This window comes from Magnolia sinica, chromosome 15 (assembly GCF_029962835.1).
Source record: "Magnolia sinica isolate HGM2019 chromosome 15, MsV1, whole genome shotgun sequence".
In the NCBI taxonomy this organism is placed as follows: domain Eukaryota; kingdom Viridiplantae; phylum Streptophyta; class Magnoliopsida; order Magnoliales; family Magnoliaceae; genus Magnolia; species Magnolia sinica.
The window spans coordinates 33,609,334-33,633,664 of NC_080587.1; the positions used below are offsets into that span (position 1 = coordinate 33,609,334).

The following is a 24,331-nucleotide window of genomic DNA, read 5'->3' on the forward strand; positions in this document are numbered from 1 at the left end:
CGTACTCTAATATTGTATGATTCATGATCTTGCCAATATTTTTGACATTGTATGATTATGGCATTATATTGAATACTTGACACTTATCTTATGCACACACTTTCACCACCCTCTAAGCTTTCTATAAGCTTATGCACGATAGATACGTACAGGTGGCACTAGGTTGCAGCAGCGTTGAGCTTGGAGCGTGTAGCTGTCTTTTAGAGCTTTGATTTTTGAATATATGTATTTTCCTTTCAGCACTGTATTTAACTGTTTATATTAGTAGATATGTGATGATGATGTTGCCTTTGTGATTTAGGTAAACTTGTAGTTATGCTTATTATGAGTTAAATGTACATTGAAAAATTCTCCTTGTAAGATCCCAGGATCGGAATCTTGCGTATGGACGCTAGGAGCTGAGAATGGGGTACTATGGAGCTGTCGACGCTGGATTCGGCGATCGGGAATTTTGTGAACCCGGTTTCCGAGTTTGGGGTGTGACACAACAAGAGATAGCTTAGGGGCTCACCCACTCAAGGGGTTGGTGAATCACTCACCCAACAGGAGAGAAATTACTCAACTACAAAATATAAAGCTTTTAGAAAACAATTCAAGAATGCCATCTCTAATGTAATGATTACTACATATATAAGAGGATATAGTGATTCTTGGTGTATCAAGGCTGCATCAATCTCGTCCTCATTTAAAAAAATTAAATTAAATTAAATTAAATTAAAAAAAAACTCGTCATTAATTTCGGCTTGGCAATTCTTTTCCACATTCTTCTGTTGAGATCCCGTAACTTCCCATCATTAATTCAAGTATCTTCGTTTCAGAGCTTATTCTTCCACTAGATGAGATATTTAGTACAGGTATCTTGCCCTATATTCATGGACCATCAGTAGAATGTTACTAGGCCATGGAAGCATCATGTTTTGATTGGTTATTGCACACTTGCTTTGAGTTTCTCTTCATATAGTTTGATATCTTATGATGAGACAACATAGCCCAAAAGACTCATTGTAAAATATAAATAAGTATTTTATAAGGTTAGTATATAGCTTCTCTTCATGCAAAATACGTATCTAATGATCTATAGTGCTTAAGAAGCAACCAAAACTTTTGCAAATAATAAAACTTTCACCTTCATTCCATCGGTTAATTTCATCAGGCATTTATGGGATCTTTATCATAAGTCAACTCATCATCATTACAATCCATGTGGTCATCTTTCATTTTACCTTAATTTAGTTTGGACATTTCATCAAACACATTCATGGGTGGAATCTTCATCATAGATCAGAATACTTATAGAGGCTTGTGCCAAAAGTCTTCACAAAACTTTTTCCATCATGTGTCGTAGATTGTTGTTGGTAAGTCTCAATTCTTTTATTTCTTCATGGAGGTGGACATTTTGAATTAAAGTCGTTCGTCTAGCCCGATTTACTCTTCATCTTTCCATAAGAAATCAAGCCCAATCCAAATACCGAATTTTCTTTGACAAGAAAAGAAGAACTTTGTTTCTATAATTTGGACCAAGAGTACATAAGCCGAATAAGAAAAGAATATAGCTTGGGGACTCACTTACCTTAGGGATTGGAGAATCACTCGAATAGCTTGGGGACTCACTTACCTAATGGGTTGGGAAATCACTCACCCTATGAGGGATAACTTAGGAACTCACTCACTCAAGGGGTTGAGGAATCATTAGTCCAATAAGGGATAGCTTGTGGACTCACTCAAGGGGTTAGAGAATCACTCACCCAATAAGGTATAGCTTGGGGACCAATTCACTCGAGAGGTTGGAGAATCACTCACCCAATAAGGGATAGCTTGGGGAACTCACTCACTTGAGAAGCTGGGGAATCACTCACCCATCAAAAGAGGAATTACTCAACTCGCAAATATAAAGCTTGTAAAAAAATTCTAAAATATCCTCTCTCATGGAATGACTACTACATATAAGAGGATATAGTGTTTCTTAATATCCCAAGGGCCACATCACTAATGAGTAATTTCAAAATATTTATATTAATATTAATCATTTAAATTAAACATATTAAGATATAACATATTAATTGAAATAAAATTCTACACAACTGGGATTAAAATGGTTTGGATTGATCTAAAAATGTTTATCAAAAGGGCCACTAGATCTAACTCAAAAATAAATGAGTTTGATAAGAATTTGGACCCATTGCAGTGGTCTGGGTCTAAAAGTTTGCTTCAATTACTAAGTGGGATTGGTGCCTAATATCAATCAACCCCTTATGTCCTTTTTTTTTGTTTTTTTATTTTTTTACATGAGTTGATTTGGACCAACCTAAGATAGGCGCAACCCAGGCTAGGCTCATCATCAATCCGACAATCATTTAACTCTTAAATTTTTAAATATGTTTACTTGCTTGTAGTTAAGTGTTTAAATTTTTAAATATGTTTACTTCATTGTATTTTACATTTAAGGGTAAGAGGGGGCTTAGTGGATGTATGACTCGATTGATTCACACATTATTTAATCTTTACCTGACTCATGTCTTCCATTAATGATTTTTCTTTTATATATATATATATATATATATATATATATATATATATATATATATATTTGTTAATACAGTTTTCCGGTAGACCTTTTGTATAGACCTTTCCTGGACCTGTACAAGTGTAAAAGATGGACGAAGGAGGCCCTGGCTAATACAGGGGACTCTCCGATGCTTAAGTCAAGATCGAGGTCTTATAGAGTATGGTAGGATCTTCAGAAAAGTGACACCAATTGAGTATTAGGGTTTTTCAATGAACGTACCTTGGACGGTGGGAAATGCCTTTGTATTAATAAGAGAACCAGAATACCATTTCAGGAGGATTCTCTCCTAATATCTTGACTATAATCTGGGATTTCCATGAGATGATCAGTTTCTGAGATCATTGGGATCCGATATTATCCCTTGAAGATCTAAAAAGAGATCTTTTAAGACGTTAGAGGATTTTCTGAATCTTTAGATCAATCTTAGGTCAGAACCCAAGGCGAATCTAGACCTGATCGACGAATCAGTCTTTATTATCTCTGTAAGCTAGTTGGAAGCATTATTAAATTGTGATCATGCTTTGGCCTTACGAGAATCATTCAGTGACTGATCTATACTTGATCTATGATCAAACTATGGTTAATCTATGGTCGATCTGTAATCGACTTATGGCCGATCTATGGTTGATTTGTAATCAACTTATGGCTGATTTATGGTCGATCTGTAATCGACTTAAGTCCAACCTATGAGTTAGGTCGATGACATATAGTCACTTAAGAGATCTCGTAGGAGGGCTCTTTGTGTGTCCTTAAAATTGCATCATCCTCCTAAGAGGTAAGTCTGTATCTGGACGTAGAGGCCTCATTAGGCTTGGCGCTCAGTGGGCCCGAGCTGGTTTATTAGAGTTGGTCCATTCTATCATCCGGCCAATGGACTTGTAGATTTTTCCCCAATAGTGAGCCCCCTTGCTTTTCAAAGCGATTTGTGGAGGTTCGGGAAGCAAGTTGGTCATGACTAGATCGGGATATGTGGACTGGGTTGAGACAAGCTATCATAAATGCTAGGTACGGCAGCCAGTGCGAAAGCCAAAGCATACAGCTAGAGATCACGACATGTCAGCTCGCTACTCGAGGTCACATGGGCTATCAAGCCGTCGTTTCAATGGTGGATCAATGAGGAGGCTACATGTGGTGTCGTACCCAATATCGAGATCGAGTGGTGCATGGGATCGTGCCACATTTCGAATCAGGGCTGCCGAAAAGGCGTCGTACGACACAGCATTGATGGGTGCTTCAAATAAATGACACGTGGCACAACTATATAACGGAAGCCCTAACCTTTAGTCTTTCCCATTTCGCTTCGACTTCTTCCTTCCGTCTTTCGATTTCTCCGTGTGATTTTCGACGATTGTGTCCCGCTGTAATCCAGCCGGAATCCTATCAATCCTTGCTCTGGTGAGCCTCCTTTCCCCCTCCTCATTTCCTTTTTTTGTTAACAATCACCATTTCTGGCTCCTTGAGCTCACGAGAGGGGGTTTCTGGTGGTGAAAGTGGGGCAAACAATCGCCTTAGGGTAATGTCGAACACACCTTCACCGTTTATGATGATGGCAGATGCCGCTTTCTGGTTTTCGTCATTAAGGAGAGCATTGGAATGGTCTCCAGCATAGAGGTCGGCACCCGCTACTAGGGCGTTGCATCTGTCTCTCGAACATGGTATAGTGCCTGGAGCTCGGGCAATGAATGCGTCTCAGGCAACTAAACAGGTCGCTGAGGCATGCGACCTACCCAATGAGGGTGAAGCAGGAGAGCCTGAGGGTGAAGAGGACCCTAGGGGCCCAGTGCCTTCGACTATGTCTGAGGATGAGTTAGCATGGATCAAGCTCGGATATCATGTTCCCGAGTTTGTTATTCCTCGATTCCCTTCATTGGATGAACTTCTAAACCGACCTCCAAAAGGGGCAGTGGCAATCTTCCAGGTCACGCTTCAATGTGGCCTATGACTCCCACTTCATGGGATAGCTAGGTGTCTGCTGGCTTGCCTTGGCTTAGCCATGGAATAGATGACTCCAAATGAGAGGAGGGACTTGTTTGGTTGTACGATCTTATGGGCCGAACTAGACCAGCCCGAGCTATCAGTGGACGAGTTCCTCCACTTATATTAAGTAAAAGCGAACACCCTTCAACCTGGCTGGTATTATTTTTCTGCATGGTGGAATACTGGCAAGGTTTTAATAATCGATCCACCATCCTCCAATAAGCACTGGAGGGATAAGTGGTTTTAGGCCTCTGGATGCTGGGAGATGGCCGAACCAGGATCGACTCAGCCTCTTGTTCCCTGAGCCTTCTCCGAGCCAGGTCAGTCTAGTAGTCATTTCAACTTATGTTGGTTAGCTTTTACCGTCATCTAATCTTGTTTACATGTCTTCTTCCACATCTATTCCCAAACACTTGCCGTTGCTCGACAGCAAATCGATAGCTCGGATCAGGGACTTGCGGGCCCTAAGTTGGGAGAGAAGATCTTGGAGAGTGCTTCTCCAACCAAAGCAACTCCTTTTGTTAGGCTTAAACACAGCTCTGACAGGTACGACCTTAGGTGAGACCTGCAGCTAAACCTTCAAACTTCTAATTTTGCTGGGAAATTCTTCTGATGTATTGACACACTGTTCCATATATCGATACAGAGATGGCTGAAGCTCAGCCCCTTATCTGGCCCCCCTCCAAAGTTCGTGCGCCTCCTCAGGATGATTCGCCAATGCTGAGGAGGAAGAAATAGAAAACCTCCTCTAAGGGCAAGGGGAAAGTCAACACTTCTTGCTCGACTGTCGTACAGGTCGTGGACGAGGGCATGGGGGTAGCTCCTGCCGAGTCTCAAGAGGCTTCGGAGCTTCCCACTAGGGTTCAATCCTCGGGAAGTGAGGAAGCTAAGGAGGGGTAAGGGAGCCTCTGTCGGGCTATGGAGGGGTTCCTCCCATGGGCAGATCGCCACAACGTCGAGGAGGAATTCGTCGGCTTGTTCGATTCTCCCATGGATCTGACCCTTGTACATGTGATGACAACCCTTCTTGGGTTAAGAATTCTGTCAAATATTAAGTTGCCTCATTTTTCTGATTGTTCGTCCTAATCCCCTTTTTCTTTTCTAGTTCGCCCCGTGCACATTGAAGGCGCGCACCGAGCTTGCTCAGGCATATAACCGAGCAGAGGAACCTAAGGCTCAGACTTCAACTGTTGAAGCTAAGCTAAGGACGTCAAAGGCAGCTCTTGAAACATCTTCTACCGAGAGGACTGAGATTGTTGCGGGGTTGCAGGAGGCCAAAGTGTTGCATGACGAATGTCATGCTCAACTCGTCGATATGGACGCTAAGCTGGAGAGGCTGAAGACAGAGACCAAAGCCGCACTTTCTATCGCTCAGAGGGACAATGTTAAGGAATTTCAGTCATCCCAGGAATTCTAAGACGAGAGGGATTATCTCTATCGTCAAGGCTAGGCCGAGTGTGCAAAAGCAATGAGGGAGACCTTTCCTGAGCTCAATCTCTCAGCTTTTGACAAGCCAGAATCAGGCTTTGACGGGTCGAGCGATGAAGCGGCTCCTGAAGCAGTGCCTGAGCCTTGAAGTTAATTTTGCAAAGAAGTATTTCCTTCATTCTACTCCCTTTTTCAGATTCGGGCACTTCAAGCACATCAAGCACTCCGGCTTCAAGCGCTTCAAGCACACCAAGCGCCATATCCCTTTGCATATTTTTTTTTTAAAAAAAAAACTCCACTTATAGCCCGATGTACAAACTTATTTTTGGAATTATAGTTGATGTAAAACTGATGAAGTCATACCATTTTAGGTCTTATCAATGAAAATGTCTTCCTTTGAAGATATGTTTCCATCTTCTTTTTCCACTATAGGACGAGCTACACTATCAGATGTCGACCAAAATTTCTCATTAAAGTCTGTACAAGTGATATAACTTGGACATAGCCCGGACATAGCTCAGACATAGCTCAGATAGAGATCGTCTGTAGATTTGCTCTAAGTCAGACATTGATCATGTAAATAAACTTTTTACTTCGAAACAAATTGCGACATAACAAAGGCCATACCGACCAATTCAAGGGAAGTAGATCTTTAGATGCTCGGCATTCCATAGATGATGGAGTAGTTGGCTGGTTAGATCTTCTAGTCGATACGTACCAGGTCGAATGGTGCTCAAAATCACATAGGGCCCTTCCCATTTCGGGCTTAAGGTCCCCGTTCCTGCTTCTTTGGTGTTTTGGAATAACTTTCAGAGAACCAAATCCCCAACTTGAAACTTTCTGACCTTGACCCGAGCATTATAAAACCGTGACACTTGTTGCTAACGAACAATGGTTCGAAGTTGAGGTTGCTCCCTTCGCTCCTCCAAAAGGTCGAGACCAAGGGACATAAGCTCGTTATTGACCTGTTCATCAAACGAGCTTGTTTAGGCCGTAGGTAGTCTAATCCCTATGGGAGTGACCGCCTTTGCTCTATACGCCAGGGAGAATGGGGTTTCTCCAGTAGTTGTTCGGGCAGTAGTTCGATAAGCCCATAGGACTTTGGGAAGTTCCTCGGCCCAAGCTCCTTTGGCATTTTCGAGCTTAGTTCGAAGGTGATGTTTGATGATCTTGTTGACTTCCTCGACTTGCCCGTTTACTTGTGGATGTCGTGGTGATGAGTAAACGCTGCGAGTTCTGAGGTTCTTGCACATCTCCTGGTATTACTTGTTGTCGAACTGCTTCCTGTTGTCAGAGATGATAGTCTAAGGTATCCCGAATCGACAGATGATATTCTTCCAAATAAAATATGTGACCTTTTGTTTAGTTATCTTTGCCAATGGTTCTGCCTCTGCCCACATGGTGAAGTAATCTACAGCTACAATGGCGAACTTAATCTAACATTTTCCCATAAGAAATAGTCTGATAATGTCGATCCCCCATTGAGTGAACGGCCAGGGGCCAGCCATAGGGGTGAGTTCTTCCGATGGCTGCCAAGGGATATTCGCAAACCTTTATCATTTGTCACATCTCTGGACGAGCTTCCGTGCATCGTGTTGAATGGTCGGCCAATAGTAACCCTGTTAGACAACCTTATGAGCTAACGATTGCCCTCCAAAGTGGTTCCCACAGATTCCTTCGTGGATCTCTTTCAGGACATATTCGGTTTCTTTTGGTCAGATACACCTTATGTAAGGAAGATAAAACCTTTTCTTGTAGAGTATGTCGTTGAGCATGGTATACCGAGAGGCTTTAATCTTCATTCATTGTGCTTCTATTTGGTCCCCAAGTAATTCGACAGTTTCATGGTAACAGATGATGGGTTCATCCACGTTGTTTCCAAGCTAATCGAAAAAACGGTTGGGATATGCACTTCATCGACACTTAGTTTGGCCAAGAATTCGATGGGGATAGATCTTGGGATTTCATTCTCATCTGTTGTAGCGAGCTTTGCTAACATATTGACTTTGGAATTCTCAGCTCATGGGATCAGGGCGTTGCTGCAATATTGGAAACTGCCAATCAATTCTTTAGCTTTCCGAAGGTAGGCCTTCAAACGTTCTTTTTTGGCTTAGTAAATGTTGGCTATTTGATTGACGACCAATTGTGAGTCATTGAAGACGTCAAGATGTCGAGCCCCTATGTTCGCTGCCAGTTTTAGTCCGACGAGTAAAGCCTCATATTCTGCTATATTGTTGGAGGCTTGGAATTTGAATCTCAAGGCAAATTGCATGCATATATGGTCAGGAGTCTCTAGGACTACCCTTGCCCCACTTGCCTTAGAGTTGAAAGAGCCATCAACGTATAGTGTCCACCTGGGAGGGTCGGGAGAAACTTGGGACTCGGATGATTCAAGGACTTACTAGTCTACCAAACTCTCTGGAACGAGCTCCAATCTGGGTAAGTCGGGATTAGGTCGAACATCGGTTGGATCTTTCTCGGATGACTGTGTGACCTCGATGATGAGGTCGGCCAGCGCCTGACCTTTAATTACAGCTCCTGACTGATATCTGATGTCGAACTCACTTAATTCGATCACCCATTTAGTTAGGTGACCCAATGCCTCGGGTTTTTGTAAGACTTGTCGTAACGGCTAATCAGTCAAAACAATGATTGAATGGGCTTGAAAATATTACCAAAGGCGTCAGGAAGAAATGACGAAAGCTAGGGCCACTTTTTCCAAGATCGGATATCTTATTTCTACAGGGACAAGGGCTTTATTGACATAGTAAACCAGGAATTATTTTTCCTCATGCTCCCGAATTAGCGCTGAGTTGATGCTGCATCAGACATAACTAGGTACAGTAGTAATGACTCTCCTGGCTCAGGCTTGGAGAGCAAGGGCGGTGATCCTATGTATGTTTTGAGCTGTTGAAAGGCTGTCTCACATTCTTCGGTCCATTTTACTATTTGTCTCTCTTTCAATTGTTTGAAAAAGGGAAGACATTTATCTGTAGCTCGGGACACGAAGCGGTTGAGTGCAGCTATTCTTCCAGTTAGCCTCTGTATATCTTTGATCATCTTTGGAGACTGCATTCGAGTAGAGCCTTAATTTCCTTAGGATTTGCCTCGATCCCTCCCTGGCCAACTAGAAAATTTGAGGAACTTTTCCGAGCTCACGCCGAAAGCGCACTTGCTCAGATTCAGTTTCATTTGGTATTTACAAAGGATGAGGAACATTTCCTCGAGGTCGGCCACATGATTTATAGCTTTAGTACTCTTGACGTGCATGTTATTAAGACCTCCATTTTTCGCCCTATTTAGCGGGCAAACATCTTATTAACTAACCTTTGATAGGTCGCTTCTACATTCTTCAAACTAAAAGGTATCACACGATAACAATAAAGACCCTTGTTGGTGACAAAGGTAGTTTTAAATTTATCTCTTGGGTTCATTACAATCTGATTATACCACGAATATGCATCCATAAAACTAAGCAGTTCATGTCCTGCATTACTGTCGACCAACTGATTGATCATGGGAAGAGGGAAGTTGTCTTTAGGGCAGTCTTTACACAAACTCGCCACTTCCCATTACCTTTCTTAACCAATACAATATTGGCCACCCAATCCAAGTAATAAACTTCTTCGATGAACTTGGCTCTAAGGAGCTTGCTAACCTTTTCTTTGATCACAACATATCTTTCTGGGCCAAGAGCGCGTCGCTTCTGCCGGATTGGCCTATAGGTTGGGTCGATGTTCAGTCGATGCGTGATAATAGCGGGGTCAATGCCCGGCATGTACTTGTGAGACCATGCAAAAACATCGTCATATCGTCATAGCAAGGCCACCAGCTTATCTCTCAATGGCAGAGTCAAAGATGACCCAACCTGTACGGTGCTAGATGGGTTGGACTTGTTCAATGAGATCGGAACGAGGTCTTGCATGGGTTGAACTCGTTCATGAGATTCCTCATGTGGATTTAGGGACTTGATCGTCATTACCTTGGGTAGAGCTTTCAGGGTCATCACGTAGCATCATCGAGCATCATGTTGGTTGCCCTTGACAATTCCCATGCCTTGCTTAGTTGGGAATTCCATGGAGAGGTAATAGGCTGACACTACTGCTCGGAGGAGATATAACGACGGTGGTCCGAGAATGGCATTGTAGAAGGATGATTGGTCGACTACAAGGAACTTAACCATCATGGTGGTTTGATTTTGCCCATCTCTTGCTGAAAGAGAGAGCTAAACCTCTTCTTCAGGCATGATCTATCTGCCTACGAATCCGATCAAGGGAGTTTTCACCGGCCAGAGCAAGGATCGACCAATACCCATTTTGTCAAAGGCTTGAGCGAAAAGCACATCTGCAGATGACCCTGTGTCGACGGGGACCCGGAATACCTTCTAATTGGCTATGGTCACAAAAATTACCAAGGCGTCGTCGTGAGGATGGTGGATACCTCAGGCGTCTTCCTCGGTAGAGGTTACGCTATACTTTTCCATTTTTCTTTCTTTTGAGGGACGGCCGAGGAACATAATCTCTCCCTCAGGGCAACTAATGCTCATGCGTGCATCTTTCGAGCATTATTAGAATCGCCCCCGCCTTTGTGACCCCAACAAGCATGTAGATTTTCCCAGTTGACTAGTTATCAATCAGTTATTCCTCAGCAGCCGTAATTCGATTTCCTCTCTGGTTTACATGTTCTCCGAGATGGCCCTCTCGGATGAGCCTTTCAATTTCCTACTTAAGGTTATAGCAGTCACTTGTGTTATGCCCGTGATCTTGATGAAAATAGCAATATTTATTCTTGCTTCTTTGATAGAGATTACTTCATAACTTGTTCGGCCAGTGGACGAAGAGTTCATCTTTTATCTCCATCAGGACCTGCTCATGGGATTTGTTGAGAGGTAAGCAATGAACTCACTATTAGGTCGCTTGTTCGACCTACAGTCATCCTAAGATTGATTTTTTTTTGCTTTTTGCTCATGTTAGTCGAATCGGGCTCTTTCTTCGTCTGCTCTTTGGCCGGAGGATTTTTTCTATGGGCAGCATCCCGCAAGATTCTTGTCCAAAGAAAAGAGGAATGACTTGTCTCTCAACCCGGTCATGATGGCGTTTAACGCGGTTTCGTCCGAGTGTTTTCGAACTTGCAATGCTCCCAGGTTGAAGCATTTGATGTAATCTTTTAGGAGTTCGCCCTCTTTTTGAACTATATTCATGAGATGGGCAGGTGCTTTAAGCCTCTTCTTTCCTACGATGAAGTTCGGATGAAAGCCTCGCTGAGTTCAAAGAATGAGCTAATGGACCTTGACTTTAATTGTTTAAACCAGAGCTGAGTAGCATCAACTAAAGTTAGCGAGAAAGCTCAGCACATGATTGCATCAGAGGCATCGTGGAGTTCCATGAAAGTCTGGAAGAAATCCATGTGCTCCGTCGAATCAGCATTTCCTGTGTAAGGTGTGATCTGGGGTAGTCGAAACCTATCTAGCAGTCGTACCCATATTATATCGACTATAGAAGGGGATTCAGTTTCTTCCGCCATGGTTGTATTGGTTTGATAGGTTTGCTTCATATCGGCGATTTGCTTTTACAAACTCTGGAGTTCAACCCTCCATGGTTCCTCGCTATCAACGGTTGCTTCGCCCAGGGGTCGGCTACACCTCCTCCGATCTATTTCATGACATTGGTCGAAAGCATGCAACAGGATAGTCTCAGAGACATGGGATGGGACAGGTTCAGCGGAAACATGCTGTTAGCTCGGTTGCAAGGCGGCCTGCCCGGCAGAAGGCCGAGGAGGGTTGGTATATGGTCGAATATCGCTCGAATGTCCTTCCCTTTGATTGGACCTCTGCACTTACTAAGGCTGCATCTGCTCCAGTATCTGTTTCATGTAACCTAGGTCGGCCCTGATGTCTCCAACCTCCCTTTCAAGGGCGTTCCATCAGCCATTCCTTCCACGATTCTGTTGACCACGTCTACTTGAGCTTGAAGTGGCCTGATGCTGCAGGGAGCCTTGGCAGCTCTCTTGTTGTTTAGGTCGTTTCATAGATCGCGAGGCGTGCTCCGGCATGGGCAGAGTCGTGATTAGAATTGCCACTGGAGGGGATTGGGCTTTCTTCTTTCTCTTGGTCATTGTTGAATTTAAGAGGTTCACTGGTAGAGTTGGGATGGCTTAAAGATGTCGTTCCCACAGACGGCACCAAACTATTGATGCAGTTTTCTGGCAGACCCTTTGTATAAACCTTTCCTAGACCTGCACAAGTGTAAAAGAGGGACAAAGGAGGCCCTGGCTAATACAAGGGACTCTCTGATGCCTAAGTCAGGATCAAGGTCTTATAGAGTACGGTAGGATCTCTAGAAAAAAGATACCAGTGGAGTATTAGGGTTTTTCAGTGAACGTACCTTAGACAGTGGGAAATGCCTCTGTATTAATAAGAGAGCCAGAATACCATTTCAGGAGGATTCTCTCCTGATATCTTGGCTGTAATTTGGGATTTGCACAAGATGATCTGCTTCCGAGATCGTCGGGATCCGATATTATCCTTTGAAGATCTTAAGAGAGATCTTTTAAGATGTTAAGGAATTATTTGAATCTTTAGGTCGGTCTTAGGTCGGAACCCAAGGCAGATCTAGACCTGATCGACGAATCAGTCTTTATTATCTCTGTGAGCCAGTTGGAAGCATTATCAACTTATGATCCTGCTTTGGCCTTATGAGAATCGTTCAGTAACTGATCTATACTTGATCTATGATCAAACTATGGCTGATCTATGGTTGATCCGTAATCGGCTTATGACCGATCTACAGTCGATCCGTAATCGACTTAAGTCCGACCTATGAGTTAGGTTGGTGACATATAGTCACTTGAGAGAGCTCGTTGGAGGGCTCTTCGTGTGTCCTTAAAGTTGCATCATCCTCCTCAGAGGTAACTTTGTCTCTGGACGTAAAGGCCTCATTGAGCTCGGCGTTTAGTGGGCCCGAACTGGTTTAGTAGAGTTGATCCATTCCATAATCCGGTCTATGGACTTGTAGATTTTTCCCCAACAATATTTATCAAAGATAAATCTATATTTGGATTTGCTTGTAAATTTTTTAGTGAGTTTTGGAGCTCATTTTATTTAGGCTGAGATCTATACAACATAGAGGGAGCGAGAGAGCATCAGTTTTTGTGAAAATTCCGTTGTGCTTCGTAGACCCAATACAAATTGGACTACCAGTTAATGATGCGATCAAATCCCGACCAGCTATTATTAATAGGCTGGATTTGGAGCCAAAATCCCAGAAGGATGGTTGGGTCCAAAACCTCCCTTGAGCAGACCCAATGGCATCTTTTAACTACTATTAGAAGTACAGTGTGACTAGCTAGGCCAACTGTGAATTTATAAATTCAACTACAATGAAATTTGGTTTATCAGATGGAACCAAGATGCCGAGCAATGCATTGGGCACCAGGCAAAGAGATTTCTTCATTAAACTGGTGCCTGGATCCTCATTCTTCTGAATGGGCCGTTAGAACAACTGTCACTTCGCACCCAGCAGGAGAGAAAAAGGAAAGGAAAAAACACACATATTTATAGAGAGAGAGAGAGAGAGAGAGAGAGAGAGAGAGAGAGAGAGTGTGTGTGTGTGTGTACCTTGAATCCCTTGAGGGGAGTATCATAGTGCAAGGGATGGCGAACTGTTTCCTTGATGATGGTACGGAGATGGTGAGCGTAGGTTGACATGAAATCTACTCTGGTCGGAGCAGAGGTTGGTCTGACATTGCGGAGCCCCTTAATGAGCCAATTGGCATACTTGCGGGCAGCTCGGTCGCATATCTCCTCCACCTCACTCGAACTCAACCCTCCTTTAGGCGTGAAGAATTTTAACCCATTCCTTGTGTATGGAAGGTGTGATGCTGTCATCTGCATTTGCAACATCCCATTCTCCCTTGTCATATATATTCAATCATTTCAACGTTCTCAAAATGCAATAGCCACTACCTACCAACCAACCATTCTATTATTAAAATCAAGATTGTACCCGTACTTGTAGAAACCTAACCACAGGGGTGAAATTGGTCAACTGCTACCCTTTTTTATATATGGTAGAGACGTCTACAACTTAACTTACAAGAGAACTGCTACCCTTTTTTATATATGGTAGAGACGTCTACAACTTACAGGAGGTGGGGGTTTGGGAAATACCTCTGGGGCCATAAACGGACCACAAATAGACGGTTAAGAAGAAAAAAATCAAGAGTCACACTTCAACATCCAGAAAAATGGATGGTTAAAACAAATTTATATTGCCATGCTTCAATGACAGATAATGTTCCATTCACATTTCATTAACGATGGGCAATGATCCATTCGCATTTTGGATGACCAAGCAACAAGCGAGGGCCAAGATACTCTCAACCAAGGGTTTATGATTTGTCTAAGTCGATTCCGAGTCAGTTGCGCCTGAGCCGGTGCAACACTGCCAGTCAGAACCATACGGTTCTAAAACTCAGTGAATTGAGTCACTCGACTTGAAACCAGGCCGGCTCGACTCAACTTTGGTTGTATATGGAGAAGAGTTAGTAAGATGCCCAATGTCCTTATTTTAGTTGTTCCTTCTAATTAAAATTGAAAAAGAAAAAATCAAATTAGAATGTTAGATTCAAGCACAAGACAAAAAAGAGTTATGTATCATTACCATTGTTGATGCAGTTTTCCGATAGACCCTCTACGGTTGATCCTTTTAAACCTGCACAAGTGTAAAACAGAAACAAAGGAGACCCTGGCTAGTGCAGGGGACTCTCTGATGCCTAAGTCAGAAACGGGGTCTTTTTTGTAGGGTAGGGTCTCCAGAAAAGAGACACCAGTCGAATACTAGGGTAAGAATGTGCGTACCTTTGATGGTAGGGGATACCTCTATATATATAGGGAAAGGAGTCCAATTGTACGAGGACTCGTCCTAATATCTTAGAGATCCGTCCGGATCCAAGATCTTTGCAAGATGACCGGCTTCTAAAGTTATCGGGACATGATCTTATCCCCTGAAGATCTAGGGAGAGATCTTCGGGATGTTAGGAGATTCCTCGAATCTCTAGCTCGGATTTAGGTCGGCTCCCATAGACGGGTGACGACTCAAGAATAAGCAACTCTGATCTTCTTAATAGATTAGCATTCACCATCTTCGACTAATAGTTGGGTCGGAGGGTCCATGTTCCCTTCAGCTGGGCGCTAATGGACTTGGACCTTGTCATGGAACGTCGCCGACCTATAATCGAATGTTGGCCAATCTATGGCCATCCAAGCCAAGCTATGACTGAGTCATAGCTGGATAGTAACTAATCTACGGTCAATCTATGGTCGACCTATATCCGACCCAAGACCGACCTATGATCGATCTGTAATTAACCTATTAGGTCAGAACATGGTTTATTCAAATGCGCTCGTAGTCGTGTTCTTTGTGTGTCCTTACAATTGCATCCACCTCCTTAAAGGTTGGCCTATTTCTGGATGTAGACGCCTGATCGGGCTCGAGTTTTACTGGGCCCGTGCTGGTTAAGTAGAGTTGGTCCATTCCATAAGCCGACTTATCGACTTGTCAATTTTTCCCCCAACAATGAGACCCCTTACTTTTCAAGTCGATCTATGGAAGTTTGGAAAGTAACCTGACCGTAGTTAGGTCAGGTTATGTGTGGACTAGGTCAAGTCGTGTTGTCATTAATGCCAGGTATGGCGGCCAGCATGGTAGTCGAAGCATGTTAGTCCGTAATCATGACATGTCGTTTCGTGACTCGAGGCCATGTGGAGCACCAAGCCGTCTTTTCGAAGGTGGACTAACGAGGTTGTGACGCGTGGTGTCGTACTTGATATTGGGGTCGAGCAGCGCATGGGGTCGCGTCACGTGTCGAGTTGGGGTAGTCGAGGGACGTTGTACAGAGCCGTAGTGATGGGCATCTTTAATGATCGCCACGTGACATCACCATATAAGGGAAGCCCTAACTCTTAGGGTCTTTCCGTCTGTGTTTCCATTTCCTCCCCCCTTCATCTCCTTTCTCCTCTCTGGATGATTTTTGACATCCATTTTCTTCTGTAATCAGGCCGGCGACTTGCCCATTCTCTCTCTGATGAGCTCCATCTCTCCCTCCTCCTGTCATTTTTCCATTTCCGAGTAGCTTTACTTGCAAAAATCATCATGTTAAGCTCATTAAGCTTGCGGGAGGGGGTCTCTGGCGGTGACAATGGGGCGAGTTCTCGCCTTAGAGTAATGTCGAACCCACCATCATCGCTAATGATGATGGCGAACACCAACTTCCTGTCGTCGTCGTCGTAGGTATTGGAGCGGTCTCCTGCACAGAGGCAGGCGCTCATGGCTAGGGCGTTGAATCTGTCCCCATTGTGGAGGCCAGCGCCCGTGCTTAGGGCACCAAGCATATCTCCAGCTAAGGAACCAGTGGCTGTGGGGCATGACCCTTCCAGAGAAGTGGATTCGAAAGAGCCCGATGATGAGGAGGGTCCGAGGGGGCCAGTGCCCTCGACCTTGCCTAAGGAGGATCTAGCCCGGATCAGGCTCGGATACCATGTCCCTGAGTCTGTGGTTCTCCGGCTTCCTTCTTCGGATGAGCTACCGGACCGACCTTCAAAGGGGGTCTCGCAATCTTCCAGGTCACGTTCAATGTGGCCTGCGGCTTCCTCTGCAAGGAATAGTCAGGCATGTGAGACCTGTGTCCTGATTAACCTTTTGTGAGCTTGATTTTCAGTGTTGTCCTACGTTTGAATGGACCAGATTGACTAGTTTTGATCGGTTGCCATGTTTTAGTGTCGTAATGACCCGAGATTTATACATTAGCGATCACACTGACACTGTGATTCCAACGCCGTGCGGCACATTCCATTTCGATAGCTAGATTGAAAGATGTATGTTCCATTAAAATTAGTACATAGCATGCACCGTACATGTATGCACACATAACGTGAGGCCCATTTAGTATAAAATATCTGAAATAGTAAAAAAATCACTTTCAAATATATATATATATATATATATATATATATATATATATATATATCTATTGCATTTACGCCTCACCCTTACCACGCCATGCCTATCACACGTCTCATCGCCTCTATATTCAACGATGACCATAGCGTCCTCGTGTATAAAATCATCTCCTATCCATCTCAACGACTGCGTGAAAGAAATAGAAAGGAAAAAAGAAACGATACAGAGAAAGAAAATATATAGTTAAACGAGAGATTAGAGGAGATTAGGAAGAAGGAAAGGCAATCTCGAACGTTCATATGCATCCAGTGTCCAAATCAACCATTGAGGTGAGTGCACGGGTTGTTTACCCATTGTCTTGATGTTGGGCCCATCAAATGGACTCCATCTTGTAATATCTGTTGATATTCAAGTCATTTTTCCATTTTGACATAAGGTGAGACCCACCTGTCCATGCTACCCAGCGTGGCCAACATATGGTGCACCTAGATGTGCATATTATTCGTATATATGGGTTCCAAGTGGTGGAAGTTCATTCGATGGCCGGAATTTCATGTTTTCTTTTCCCTCTCCATTTACTTGTTCTTGGGTTTTAATGGATATGCAAACCTCAATAGGTCGATCATGAGCTAGCCAACCTTATAGACGGAGTTGATCACTTACCTGGACCCTACTTATGTATTTACCAAAAATAAAACCAATATAAGTATTCACTATGCATGCAGGGAGGTTGTTTACGTCAACAGACCAAGTGAAGTTTTTACTCGTAGACCCACCTTGACGTTTGTGTTAAAACCACACCGTCTATCTATTATGCCATATCATTTTATGGCTAGGGCCCAAATTTTAGCCAAAGTTTGATTATAGATGGGCCACACTGTAGGGAATAGTGGTGACAGTAATGCTTAGCATTAAAAGATTCGTGGAGATTTACCGACATATACGTGGTAAAAATATAACAAAAGAGGCGGCCCCACTCATAGGACTCACATGTTATACGCGTGGCATCCAATCCATCCATTCATTTTGCTAAACCATTTTAGCCATTGGTTCCAAAAATTGGCTTGACCCATATATGGGGTGGGCCACACTATAGGAAATAAATGAGATAAGAATGTCTACCATTAAAAACCACTTACTATGACATTTATTTCCATACGACTTTTCCAGAAGAAGATACAAGCTTGACAGTGACATATCAAACATGAGGTGGTCCACTTGTAGGACTCACCCTGTTGCATGTGTATGATTCAAACCGTCCATCCATTTTTTTATACCCTTTTAGGCCTTGGACCCAACATTGGGACAAATCTAAGCCTTAGATAGGACACAACGTGGGGTGCAGTTAGGACAAGACTCCACCATTAAATACTCCCCGGGCCCACTCATGATGTTTATTTTCTATCCAATCTGTGCCTAAGGTCACGCTGACCTGGTTGAAGGTAAACCACCGATATTAGCTTAATTTTCAAGCTTGGTGGGCCTCCACCTTTGAAAATAGTAGAGTTGCATGAGCCACTGTTAATACCTACACGTGTTTTACCCACTCTATCCATCTGTTTTTCCATCTTGTTTGAGGTGATTAGTGGGACCCATCCCATGTGTGTGAACTCTAAGTATCTTTCCACGCCAAGAGACGGGCCAGATCTAAGCTTGGATGGGCTGCACCAAAGGCGACAATGGTGGTGATGGAACACTTACATTTGTAATTTTTAGATGGGCTACATGGTTCACCTCAGGAGCTCCACTGCCAGGAGTAGTGGTGGACCCCACCATGACCAATGTATCAGATCCACACCATCCCTCCATTTCTCCAAATAATTTTTGGGATACGGCTTAAAAATGAAGAAAATTCAGATCACAAGTGGACCCCAACACAGAAAACGGTGGGGATAGTGACGTTCACTATTGAAATCTTTCCAAGGCCCACTTTGCTACATGTGTCTCATCCATCCATTTATCCATTTTGCCAGGTCATTTCTAGACATGGTCCCAATCACCAGACGAGACAGATCACAATCTCAGGTGAACCACCACCACAAAACAACAGAGATTGAACGGCTACCATTGGAATCAGTTTGGGCCACCGTAGTTGCAGCATGTGGGGTCCCAACATGATGCTTATTTACCACCAACCTGTTAATAGGGTCACACCAACCTGAGTTAATGGACCACACAATATCAGTTTGATCTAAAGTACAGTGGGTCCTACCACAAGTACGGAGGAGTGGGGTTAACTACAGTTAGAAACTTCACTGGCTGACCATCATGTTGTAATTTATTCATGCCGCCCATTCGGTAGTGGGACCCACCATCATGTGTCTATTTAATCCACACCATTCATCTACTTGGTCTGATCATTTTAGTCCATGAACCCACAAATTAGGCTGACCCATAGTTGAGATGGGTCATGCCATAGGAAACAGTGGTGTCAATGATGCATACAGTTGAAACCTATCTAGGGCCACTTTAATGCTTATTTTCCATCAACCTGTTGAGGAGGTGATGCGACCTGAACTGTGGCCTGACCCATACATAAGGAGCAGATCATGGCTCTAATGGACCTCACCATGTGAGGCAACGGTAGTGGAACAACCACCGTTGAAATTCATTTCTAAGGGCTCACGGTGATGTTGGTTAGCATCTAGCCTGCTGACGAGGTCTCTCAGACTTAGATGAAAGGATATATAAATACTAGCTCGGTGGAATTAGTAGTTGGGCCCACATGTGACATGTGTACCATCTCCACACTTCCACTGTGTTGTAATATTTGATCCGCACCTTCCGTCTAGTAACTAAGTCTACTGTGCTGCATGAGCTTATCCTCACCATCCATCCCTGCTGCAAACTCATGTTAGGCATGAGCCCATGAATAAGATAGATCTAAGGGTTAAAAGTGGATCTCACCATTTTAAACAGTGGTGACTGTGGCAACCCCTGTTGCAAACATTCCAGAGTCCAAAGAGATGTCCATGGTAAGCCCACTATGTCCATCGGTCTTGGACAGAACTTGATCCACGGTGATGTATATGTTTTATCTAAACAGTAAATCTATTTTACTAGCTCATTTTATGTGCATTGACCTAAGTACGATGCCAATGCAAGTCTTAAGTGAGTCATGCCAAATGAATATTTAAATTTCTACTAAGACCGTCATTCAAGTCCACGCTCTTTATCTTAAGCTATTTAATGTTGCTTATTACATGAATATATGTATACCAAAATTTGGTAACATTCTATTATACCTAGCCCTGATAAGGTTGACATTAATATTATGCTTGGTATAAGGCATACCATGTTCATTCATATGCTACACACATCATCTGTATGCCTGTTATGGATTCTGATTGATCATAACATACGCCTTTCAAATTGATATACTTAGGGGACCTGTATGAGACATGATCACCCGCATGATCATCATATGACTTGATGCATGACTTGAAAGTGTGATTCATGCATAACGCATTATGTGCAGCACGCTGCATATACTCCCTAGCGACACCAGGGAGATAGTTCCACAGTATGGATATGGCTGGCATATATGAGTATGGACACCAGAAACTATTGAGGTTACAGGGCATCACAGGAATCCTTGGGTGAAAGTCCTTAAACCCTATGGTACCAGTAGGATGCTCCAATGTCCAGACCGAGTGGATTCATGAGCGTATCAGGGCTGGATACCGGTAGGCCGCGTCTCCCACTGTGTCGTGGTCGATTGGAAGGGCATTTGACCTTAACCGCCTGGGTGAAGAGGGCTATATATGCTAAGTTGAGTTTGACCAGCTCTTGAAATGGGTCTGCTATCAGTGAGCTGGGTGTGTTTTCGTATACCACTGACGAGGTGGATAGTGAGGTCTCTTGCACTCTCTTGGTCTCACGCACGATGGGTGGCAACTAGTGTTGGAAGTGTACTAGACCCCAATGATGATCCAATTGCTAACTGTTATGAGATGTGTACTAGACATCAAGATTAGCAGGTGACATATTTGGTAACCATACATTCATGTAGCACTCGAGATTGTAGATGCGTAAATATAATTCAATGTTATACAATCGTGGGCCCGATTCCTAATAGGTATGAGACTATTCGAAACAGGAGTCTACCATTCTGGAATTACATTACATATTTGCTATAAGACTAACATGTATTGTAACCTTGGGTGTGAGGCCCCTACTGGCATACGATACTATGTGCTACAACTTGTTCCTTCATCATGCATTTTCATATTATATACATGTATATGACATTTGACTCGATGGCCTTTTACTTTGTATAACCTTGGTATGACTGTTAACATTCATGACTTAGCAGTACAACTCTCCATTATTTCCGCATACTCTGATATCGTTATACTTGTCATACCTATTGTGCACGCACACACACACTCTCTAAGCTTCGTAGTAAGCTTACACACATTGTTTGCAGGCAGGTTATGCTAGACAACAGCAGTAGTGAGGCAGGAGCTCTGCCAAACCTTTTGGAGTTTTTATATATGGATTGTATTTCCCTTTCCAGTATTGTAATCAATTCCTTTTATAATGGATATATGTGATGATGTTTGGCTTATGGTACATTCATGATTATGCTTCTCCTGGCAAAAAAAATTACCCTGAAAATCCTCCTTGTGGGATTCCAATTTCGGAACTTGGCATAAGCTAGGAATTGAAATTGAGGTGCCACGGAGGCTATTAGCACCAGATTTAGTTTACGGCAAATGAGCATCAAAAATCGAATTTGGGGCATGACAAGGAGTCTGCTAGCTCGCCTTGGCTTAGCACCGAGACAGATGATCCAGAATAAGTGGAGGGCCTTGTTCGACTGTGCGGTCCTATGGGCCAAGCTAGACCAACCCGAGCTATTTATAAACGAGTCCCTCTACCTGTACTGATTAAAGCCGAACAATATTCAGCCCAGCTGGTACTACTTCTCTGCTTGGCGGAATACTAGCAGGGCCCTTATAACTGACCCTCCGTCCTCCAACAAAAATTGGAGGGACAAATGGTTTTGGGCCTCTAGGTGCTGGGAAACGACCGAGCCAGAATCAACTTCCCTTGTCCCCCGAGCTTTCTCCAACCCAGGTTAGTATTTCTGTTGTAGTTGTTGTCCTTTAGTCGATTAATTTTTACTGACATTTGACCTTTGTTACATGTGTTTTTTTGTTGTAGCCATACCCAAGCATCCTCCTTTGCTCAGTAGCGGATCACTAGCTTGGATCAGAGATTTGTGGGAGATCGAAGAGGGGAAGAGGTCTTAGAGAGTATTTCTCCAACCCGAGCTACTCCTTAAGTCGGGCTTGAACTCAACACTCACTGGTAAGAACTTGGGTAAGATCTTTAACTGAGCTCCATAACTTGGAACTTTTTCAAGAATTTTTCTGACGTATTATTCTTGTGCGTTGACACAGAGATACCTAAAGCTCGGCCCTTCCTCCGTCCTCCCTCCAAGGTTCATGCGCCCCCTCGAGATGAATCGGCGACGCCAAAAAAGAAGAAACAAAAGACCTCCTCTAAGGCCAAGGGGAAGGTCAACCCTTCTTACCTAGTCATCTTCGAGGTCGAGGGAGAGGGCAAAGAGGTGGAGACCACTTCTGGAATGATGGGAGCAGTTGTTCTAGAAAGCATCACTCCCTCTAGGATCTAGGGGGCTTTTAAGCTTCCTATTGAGGCTCGACCTTCGGGAATGGTGGAGGTGGAAGAGAGGTGAGGGACTCTTCACCGGACCGTGGAGGAAATTCTCCCATGGGTAGACTGTCATACGGTCGAAGAGGAGTATGCCAGCTTGTTCGACTCTCCCATGGACATGATTCTCGGGCACATGTCGACGAGCCTTCTCAGAGCAAGCACATCATCCGAAGCTGATTTGAATTTCATTTTTTTTGTTGCTATCTTCACCCTTTTTTCTTTTCTCTACAGTTTATTTCATGCATATTGAAGGTGCGTGCCGAGTTTGCTCAGATGGGTGATTAGGCGAAGGGGGCCGAATTAAAGGTAACTCAGTTTGAAGCCGAGCTGAAGGCTGCGAAGACGGTTCTTAAGTTGTCTTTCGCTGAGAAGGCAGAGGTAGTTGCGTGGCTGGAGGAAGCCAAGGGCTAGCATGATGAGTGCCATGCTCGGCTCGTCAAGACCGAGGCGAAGCTAGAGAAGCTGAGGAAGGAGACCAAGGTTGTGATCACCCTAGTTCAAAAGGAAGCTGTCCAAGAGTTTGAATTGTCTCAGGCATTCCTTGATGAGAGGGATAATATCTTCCGCTAAGGTTACGCCAACTGCATGGGGGCGATGAAGGAGACCATCTCAGAGCTCGATCTCTCTACTTTTAATGAGCCAGAGTCGAGTTCCGATGGTCGAGCGATGAAGCGACTTCTAAGGTGACTCCCGAGCAACTTTCTGACGCTTGATGCTCGGCTTTTGCAGAGCAGTATTTCCTTCATCCTGCTCTACCTTTTCCTTTTTTTAGCTTCAAGCACTACTCACCTGTGCCTTTTTTGGCTTCCAATACATTTGTAGATTGGTGTACATGTATTTTTCTGGGATATTACTAATGTAATCATGCCCTTTGGGCCTTATAAATGAAAATACTTCTTTTTCTTGAATTCTGAATTTCTGAGCTGAGTAGATCATTTTTTACTTCATATGAGTAAGTCAGACTAAGCCTAGTTGTAACTTGGGCATCAGTCGGAGATTGTCCAGAGAATTGTTGAAACTTGTCTAAAACAGTTAGTTCGGACATAGTTCAATCATTGATCGGATCAAGATCACTCGTTGATCAGATCAAGATTGCTTGTTAGTTAGACCTTGGTCAGCCGTTAATCGGATCAAGATCACCCAATAGTCAAATCTTAGTTGGGAATTGATTGGATAATGTGCTGACGCTTTATTAATATAACATAGAATTGAATAATACATAATGAAAGTCATACTAACTTAACTTAAGGGTAATAGATCTTCAAATGTTCAATGTTCCATGGGTGAGGGAGTAGTTGTCCAGCTAGGTCCTCTAGTCAATACGAACCAGGTCGGCTTATGCTTGATATCACATAGGGTCCTTCCCAGTTCAGACCTAAGGTTCCTGACCTTATCTCCTTGGTATTTTGGAACGTCTTCCAAAGAACTAAATCTCTAACTCGAAATCTTCTGACCTTGACCTGTGCATTATAAAAGCATGATACCTGCTGTTGGCGAACGATGGTCTGAGTCTGAGCTTGTTCCCTTTGCTCTTCGAGAAGGTCGAGATTGAGGACCATAAGCTCGGTATTGACTTGTTCGTCGAATGAATCTGTCTGATCTGTATGTAGTTTGATCTCTACGGGAGTGATTGCCTTTGCTCTATATGCGAAGGAGAAAGGGGTTTCCCTGGTAGCTATTCGGGCAATAGTTTGATAGGCCCAGAGAACTTTAGGGA

The 24,331-nt window shown here is 43.5% G+C and overlaps 1 protein-coding gene across 2 annotated transcripts in view; it reads right to left on the bottom strand.

Moving 5' to 3' along the window:
* The window catches only part of LOC131227544 (uncharacterized), a 75,522-nt gene that overhangs the window by 24,848 nt on the left and 26,343 nt on the right, over positions 1–24,331 (bottom strand). Inside the window, exon 2 of one of the 2 annotated variants that reach the window (XM_058223344.1) lies at positions 13,587–13,856. The exons of the other annotated variant lie outside the window; for it this stretch is intronic. Within the exon in view, the coding sequence (XP_058079327.1) occupies positions 13,587–13,856 (270 nt within the window). The remainder of the gene's footprint in view (positions 1–13,586; positions 13,857–24,331) is intronic. 2 annotated transcript variants of the gene reach the window in all.